General features: G+C 46.2%; 2 protein-coding genes across 2 annotated transcripts; both read left to right on the top strand.

The window, feature by feature from the left end:
- Positions 1–331: 331 nt before the first annotated feature.
- On the top strand, positions 332–841 carry LOC149369716 (uncharacterized). Its single transcript, XM_089576203.1, has one exon. The coding sequence runs from the start codon at positions 332–334 to the stop codon at positions 839–841; it is 510 nt and encodes a 169-aa protein (XP_089432329.1).
- Positions 842–4,303: 3,462 nt separating this feature from the next.
- Positions 4,304–7,470, top strand: LOC149369715 (uncharacterized). Its single transcript, XM_089576199.1, has 3 exons — positions 4,304–4,834; positions 5,950–6,157; positions 7,076–7,470. Exons 1-3 carry the CDS (start codon positions 4,304–4,306, stop codon positions 7,468–7,470), a joined length of 1,134 nt encoding a protein of 377 aa, XP_089432325.1.
- Positions 7,471–7,975: the final 505 nt, after the last annotated feature.

The raw sequence follows: 7,975 nt of genomic DNA, 5'->3' as shown, positions 1-7,975 counted from the left end.
AGGTGTATCGGCTGTCGTTCCATGCTAGGCTGAGCATTCCAATCTTTCATCAGCAAGTGAGGCTGATACGCTGCTTGAAATGACTGTCTGGCTAGGTGGCGTGTCTACCCGAGCGAACAATTCTCGAATGATGTGCGAAAGCTTGAGCCAGCAGACGTTGCTGGCTCAGCATATTTTTATCGGCAGACATAATGCCACGCTATCAGTTTTTTCAGTCATCCTTGCGACTTCTCTTATACTTTGTCGCTTGTTTCCAATGCTCGTCTGCAATAAAAACGGTGTGGCAGCGTGGGGTCGCCGCATTTTTTGTTGCGCGCACGGGAAATTAACCATGTCTCGTGTACCGGAATGCGACAGAAGACGCATTGTAGATTTAAGTCTGCAATCGTACTCACAAAGAAAAATATCCGAGTTGACAAATCGGCCACTCTCGACCATCAACCGTATAATTAAAGCCTACAGGGAAGAGCAACGAATCAAGGATGCTCCGCGGAAAGCCCGCCCAAGAGTCACCACTGCGGAGGACGGCATGGCCATTGTTGCGGCAGCGGTCGACAAGCCTACTGCTAGTGCGGGCGAGATTAAGAACTGCGTCGGGCTTCTAGGTGTTTCAAATACCACAGTGAAGCGTCGTCTGTACGAGGCAGGGTTAAAATCAAGAACCGCGGCTCAGAAGCCAGTTGTAAGCGCGGCCAACCGGCAAAAATGCTTCGAATTTGCCCGGCAGCATCAGCAATGGACCGAGGACCATTGGGCGAAGGTGGTGTTTACGGACGAGTCAGCATTCACCACAAGATGGGACCAGAGGCAGCGAGTCTGGCGGCCCGAGAACTGTCGGTAAGGATAATTACATAGGCTATCCTATCCTAGAAAGTGCGAACTCAGATTTCGTCCACTGTTATTGGCTGCCCAACGGCATAATCAATCTAAGGAGCATTTTTACGTTTTTAGGCTAATTCTGGCCAAGTGTAATTTTCGCACTGGCCTAATCTTCGGCTTTTCGCAAATCGCGTACATTAGGAAAAAAACCCAACTAAAGTTTCGCAAAAAAAATTATTCATATCAGCATATTTCTGCCGCCCATCAGACAACGCGTAAGGATGAAATTATTCAATACTGGTTCCTTGTAGCTTAGCGGTTGCAACTGCTTGTGTAAGCATTCCCAACAAAAGTTTTAGAGCGCAGCTCTTTGGCGTCCGTTCCTGGGTTTCGCGTCGTCGTCGGCGTCGGCCTCGTAACCAGCTCCGCCCCCCTTTCATCCCCCCAGCGCTATCGGCGTCAGCGGCATCAGTCAGTCGCTGCTATCTCTTCCCTCCTCCCTTTATCGTGTTGTCCGCTTGCTGCGCGCGCTTCTGCCCCCATCGTTTGCCGCTGGGTGTACACGCCGCCCCCCTCTTCCTGCGAGTCTCCGGTTGTCAAAGCGCCGGCTCGAACTTAATTCCTTTCTTCGCTCCTCCTCCAATGCAACCCCTGTGCGGTGGCAATCAGAGAGCCAGATCGGTGGCGGCGGATCTGTATATGTGCACCGCCCGAGCCGAAATTGCGAATACGTGTGAAAAATAAAAAAAAATTCTGTGATAGCGCATACATGTGTTGCTCGATTTCTTTGCCTCAATCTATCGAAAAGGTGAAACAGCTTGTTTACTGCGCTCAAATTTCGCATTAGGAAGTAACGTAATCGTCGGTAATTTTTTTTTTCATTTTTTGTAGGTATGTGCCGGACTATATGCAACGAGTTACAGCCAGCGGCCGTTCTGCTGTCAGCGTTTGGGGAGCAATCCCAGCTGAAGGTCTAGGACCCCTGGTTCGAATTGACAGCCGGTTGAACGGAGACGCTTATTGCGCCATCCTAGACGATGTGCTGCTCCCATATCTTGCTGGAGGACCATTCGCTGATAATGATTTCATTTTTCAGCATGATAAATCCCTCATCCACACGTCAAAGAAGGTGGCCGCGTTTCTGGAGCTCCGCGACGTGGCAGTGCTGGAATGGCCTCCACAGTCGCCGGACCTCAACATAATATAAAACATCTGGGGCAACATGAAGTTCGCCTTGGCCCGCCGAGAGCTCCGTGTCCACTCAGCGGACGCGCTATGGACTGCCGTCAAGGAGGAATGGGAGCGGCTTAGAACTAACACGGATATTTGCCGGTCCCTCTACAGCAGCCTGCAGAACAGAATGCAGGCTGTGATAGACTCTGGAGGCGAGCCCACCCGCTACTGAGCTCAGTCAGATAACTCGCGGAAGCGTGCCACATATAGTGACAGTCAGTGGCCCCGTCCTTCGTTCACAATCAATGAAATCTTTGTTCTTTTGTCCTTGTTTTTTGCACGGCCGTGCAGTGACACGTTCTGTGGGGGGTCGCAAGTGCCGTCGGCTGTCGTTTCCGATGATGACTGTGTTGCCGCGATGTCGACATTTGTATGTGTTCTGTCATTTCACCATGCTTGCTACACCCGGAGAGGACAACCAGCACGTTCGGTGTCTGTACTAGGGTAAAAGTTTAAACATTCAGAGCAGGAGGTAAAAAATGGGCGCGACCTCTAATATAACTACGCCGACCAATTAAAACAATAAACGAAATCAGCTTTTTAATGTTTGACTATATTAAGGAACCCAGAGGAATCGAAAAACTTTATTTATTATTTACTTAAATGTACTTAAAGTTACGTAGAGTTATTATTTACTTTCGAATTTGCTTCTCGTTCAAATGCCAAGAAACGTTTTGGCTGCAGACTATTTTCGGTTTTGCAACAATTGTGTGTGCCGATTTTGAATACGGCTGAGCTTTCTTTGACTTCAGTTCTATCCGACTTGTCCTCGAATGGGTCTTCCTATTATCTCTTTCGTTCCTATTGTCTCCCAAAGCGGGGCCTCTGGCGCTAGGTATTGAGTTTCAGGAATTGTTTAACTCCCCGAGAGGGAGAGTGCCGGCTGCGTTTCCTTTATCGCTATCGTAGGCATCAAGCACCTCGTGAGTCGCAGCCGACAGCCCATGCGCTTTGTGCAATAAAATTCGTACTTGTAGCTAGCCCACTTCTTGTGATTATTTACTTCGTTCCTTTTTCATTTTCGTTACGTTCCACCACGTACGAAACAAAAAATGTCACTAGAAAAGCGCTAGCGGAGACGAGGAAAGCGACTGCGGCGGGCGAGAAATGAAGAAAGAAATCCAGACCCATTATCAGTGTTTAAGCGCTACGCTTAATGTCCTGCGGCTGGTGGCATGAGCTTCGTACAAAAAAAAAAAACACTCACTCAGCCTGCTCAATTAAGAAATTATTTAGGTCTAAACCAAAATTGCATGACGGTTTAAACGTAATTGCTATTTCTTTTCAAACTCATAAGACGTTCTGGTTATTTCAATAAGTACTTTAATAAAATTTGAAGCACCATCAAGCCATCCGCGAAATATTTCGTGCTAGGCTGATTATAGGACCACTCGGACCTAGAAAAGCAAGCCCGGCGCAATCTCTGTCCCGCAACTTAGCAGCTACTGCTGTAAAACATCCCATAAGCCTTAACCACTGCGCGTAGAAAATAAAGCTTTGATACATTACGGACGCCACTTTCAGAGTGCGTTTAAGACCTCAAAGTGGCTCGCCGAACTGGATCAGTGGAGACCACCCGACTACAGAGGCGAGGGACTAGAGTTTGATTCCGGCAACGGCGGTCCCGTTTCAATGGAGACGTAACGCAAGGCACCCATGTGCTGTGGCATGTCAGCGGACGTTAAAAACCCCCATGTGGTCGACAATAACCTGGGGCCCTCGACTATAACGTCCTTTGTAGTCTGTCAATTTCGGACGTTAAATCCCATAAACCCAATCAATTCAAACCTGAAATGACAATTTTGCAGCAATACGTGCATATCGCGGACATCGTGGCACTGAGACGAGAGGCCGCTGGGTTGTCGTACGCGCAACCAGCGACAACGCGCTGCAGTTAGTCCGTTTCCCGCAGTGCTGTCTCTGTGCACACGAGCGCTGTAATCATGCAGAAAGTGGACAGTTTTAGTATAGCGTTTGCGTTTTTTGCGTACGCAACACGCAAGATGTTTGCGTACGCTAAATTCAAAGCGCGAACAACACTTTTAGGTGAGCGTTTGCGGACCGTTCCGCAATAGGCGCTAAGTAGACATACAACATCCAGGTTCAGACCCGTTTGGGTAAGTACCTAGCGCCACCACACGTCGAAAAAAAAAATTGAGGTCGTTTTGATCCAAACCAAGCCAAACTCTCAAAGCGCGCGCTTTTTCGTTTTTGTCTGCAACCTCTGCTATTTCGGGTGATTTCCCCAGACATGCCTTCAAGCATCCTGTGCGATCATCGCCTCCTCTCTGTGCTCACTTGGGCGGAAATCGACGACCTCATGTTGCCGCATGCGGAGCGATGGTTACTGAGAGGAGATTTTTCCGTGGACTACTTGGAGTACGAAATGAGGCGCCAACGGGAGTCGGAGCTACTGCGATACCGTTCCCGCCACGGACTGCTGGACATAGACAACATCGAGAGCTCCTTATTCAAGCAGCAATTTCGGTTTGAAAAAGACGACATTACCGAACTGCTATGTGCTCTGATGGTGCCGGACACTGTTATTAGTGCCCAGAACGTCAAGGTGCCTGGCCGCGAAGCACTCTGCCTCACCCTTCGTCGGCTGGCGTACCCCAATCGATGGTGCGACCTAGAGCTCATCTTCGGGAGGCACACTTCGGTCATGTCGAGCATAACATCGAAAATGCTCAACCACATCGTCACCAACTTCGGGCACCTTTTGAATGACATTAACAACCATCAGTGGCTTTCCTCTCCCACTCTCAGGGAATTCGCTAATGTAAGTCAGTTTTAAGGCGAAAGCCTTTAATGCCTCATACTGGGAATCCAACCAGGGCCTTTGGCATTAGTGAACGCATGGGTTTCATAAATAAAAGAAAAGGAATAAAAATAATAAAACAAATAATAAAATGAAAAATAAAATAGAATAGATAAAAACGAAAGGAAAACAAACAAAAAGAAAGTAAATGTTAAATGTAAGATATAAAAACAATAAGAATAAAAATGAAAAAATAAAATAAAAAAACCAAACAAACAGTGCGCCAGGAAAGGCTTTCGCCTTGCAGCACTTTAGAGAGCCAAAGTGCCCCTTGAATTTTATCACTCCAAAAATTAGACATATTGCGAAAGTGTCAATAGTTCCACGTCGCAACGGTCCATAAATGTGAGATACTACAATATTAGGATGGCCGCTGAGGCTACCTGACCTTTTAAAGCTTTTACCATTAGCCATTGCTAGATCTCGTCTTCTCCGTTATTACTAGGTATTTAAACGTTTTAGGCCCTTTACACCACTGATCACGTTCCACATTTTTATTAAATCCCGCAGAAAACATTTACCATACCTTGTGCTTGGCGCATGATGGCCTTAGCTGCCTATGTGCCATAAAACCCAACACAACACACACACACACAATATTAGCAATCACATCAGCGCTGTGTCGTCCGTTTTCTTGTCTTTTGTGCTCGTCTTCGTTCGCGCTGTTTATTCAAGATGATTAACCAATTAGCCCGCCAAAACGTATTAATGAAATAGAAACCTTACACCTTAGCAGTGTGAGGTTACTATATGGTGCGGGGGCAGCAGTGCGCTGGTGTGTTCTGTGTCTGGGATGAAGCATAAAAGAACGTCTTGCTGGGCAAGTTGCTAACTGTTCATCTTTCTTTGGCTGTAACCAAAGATGAAGCATAACATCAGTCGGTATGGATCGCCGCATGCAATTTGCCTGAGCCGAGGAAATAATTTATAACGCAATTTCTGATTTTATCATGCAGGTTCCGTTACCATAGTGTGTTGTGCTAAAATTGTAAAAGCTCACATTTATGGTTTGTTATGGTCTGAAGCTTCATGTATGCCCCACACGGTTATTGATCAATCATTTTTTGTTGCTACAGGCTGTCAAAAACAAAGGTGCACCTCTGTCAAACTGTGTTGGATTCATTGATGGCACTGCCCGTGCCATATGTCGTCCCAAAAGGAACCAGCAGGACTACTTTTCGGGACACAAAAGAATGCACTGCGTGAAATATCAATCACTGATGTGTCCGAATGGTATCGTGTGCCAACTAGATGGACCTTATCCTGGAAGACGACATGATGCAGGTAAGTCACTGGGCTAGATTACGCAATTATGGTTGTGTAATCTGCTGCAACGTGTCACAGCTTTGAAACTCATGACCTGGCGGACAAAAACATAGAATCTATCATACTGCAAGTTGCACTTAGTGACAGAGGTGAACCGTGTTCCAAAGCCAGATTGATTTCAGGAGGCCTAAAAGTATCTTTCTATGACTGGTATGCCTGAAGGAACTCTATCGGGGATCATTGAATGAAGCCATGGCTCGGTGAAAAAATGTCATTTCACGGTTCGCAGAATCACCTGAAAAGTGTCAACTTCATTTGCAATACTCTTAAATTTTAATAATGAACTGTTGATTGGACATGCAACTGAATGTGCTTAATCAGACAATGTTGGCCAACATTCTGCCCTTCAGATGTCTTCTTTTTATGTACTGGTTTCAGGACACAGGAGCCACTTGCAGATTGTGAACTTCGTCATTTAGCTGATTTTGTGCATCAGTTAGATCCAGGTTGAGTATCTCAGGCACAGAGTAACAAAGTAAAGATATAAAATAATGGAACGTTCACCATGCATTATAGAGGCATGCATTTCATTGTGATTGTCAATTCTAAGGTTTCATAGCATGCTCGCATTACTTCACAGAACTACTGTCACAAATTTCATGCTGGCATGACTGTGTTTGCTTCATTTTTAAAAAATTCGGATGCCTGTCCACCTCCCCCCCAAACACACACACACACAATATACATATTCTATCAAAGCTAGAGGCATAATGGGTGAGTAGCTTTTATCTATATACCTCGTTATTCTGGCCTCGCATGTCTTGTCTAGTGTTCAGAGCTAACCTTATTGCAAGGGTGCTATGTACTTTGACTACAGGAATGGCTCTAGTTTTAGGTTTTTGTGCACGTGCCTTTATGTGCGTTTTTGTGTTGCAGGAATACTGGAGGCAAGTGGTGCATACTTCAAAATTGAAAAGCTTGCAGGCGAGGAGAACTTTGTTATCTACGGAGACCCGGCGTATCTGTTGAAACCACTGTTGCTGAAGCCTTACGGAGGTGCTTTCCTGACACCTCGTCAGCAGGCGTTTAACCATGCGATGAGCCAAGTTCGGCTAGCGGTTGAATGGGGATTTGGGAAGGTCGCCGCAGAATTCGCGTTTTTAGATTTCAAAAAGTACCAGAAGCTTCTGAGACAACAGGTGGCACAGATGTACAAAGCTGGGACTATTCTCACCAACTGCCACACCTGCATGTATGGCAGTCAGGTGTCTTCATACTTTGGCCTGTGCCCTCCATTGCTGAAGACTTACTTGGCCCCATCTGCTAAATAAAATGCCACTCTAATCCCTTCAAGCACCAATCAAACCTGCTGAGAGAACAATAGTCCTGCCTCATTAATATGACTCCCGTTAATATGGACGACTTGAATTATGGACAACTTTTCTGGGGATCAAACTTTCTTTAATGTGTTCATACCTTGTTAATATGGAAACTCGCTGTGTGGTGAATGCACAAAGAAAAATGCTCAGAGCCCGTAGGGGCTTTAAAGTGAAAGGCTGCTAAGTCTGGGCTCCCTTACCATTTGCCATATTGCATAAACGGCTCTGAAGGAAAGTAGGTATTCTAATTCAGCAGCTCTTAGCCGACAGAGTCGTGAGGCCCTGGGATGTGAACAGATGTAGAAGGAACCAGTTCGTCTGGCCATGAGACGCCATGAAGCATATACACATATCCCTACGCACGTGAAATGGTACATTATTTTGAGTGTAACGGAACTCAGGATAATACACTTTGGAAATCCCAAAACTGTGTCTCATCTCGGCTTCAATGATCCCC

This window comes from Amblyomma mixtum, chromosome 1 (assembly GCF_055824585.1).
Source record: "Amblyomma mixtum isolate Tamu chromosome 1, ASM5582458v1, whole genome shotgun sequence".
NCBI lineage: Eukaryota > Metazoa > Arthropoda > Arachnida > Ixodida > Ixodidae > Amblyomma > Amblyomma mixtum.
The sequence above is the reverse complement of the archived record's forward strand: the minus strand, read 5'-3'. Positions and strand labels throughout refer to the sequence as shown.

Bases quoted from the DNA above. Each gene is read 5' to 3' on its own strand.
- LOC149369715 (XM_089576199.1), top strand. From the start codon at position 4,304: ATGCCTTCAAGCATCCTGTGCGATCATCGCCTCCTCTCTGTGCTCACT. The intron at 4,835-5,949 runs GTAAGTCAGTTT...TTGTTGCTACAG, and splicing joins CTCTCAGGGAATTCGCTAAT to GCTGTCAAAAACAAAGGTGC. The intron at 6,158-7,075 runs GTAAGTCACTGG...TTTGTGTTGCAG, and splicing joins TGGAAGACGACATGATGCAG to GAATACTGGAGGCAAGTGGT.
- LOC149369716 (XM_089576203.1), top strand. From the start codon at position 332: ATGTCTCGTGTACCGGAATGCGACAGAAGACGCATTGTAGATTTAAGT.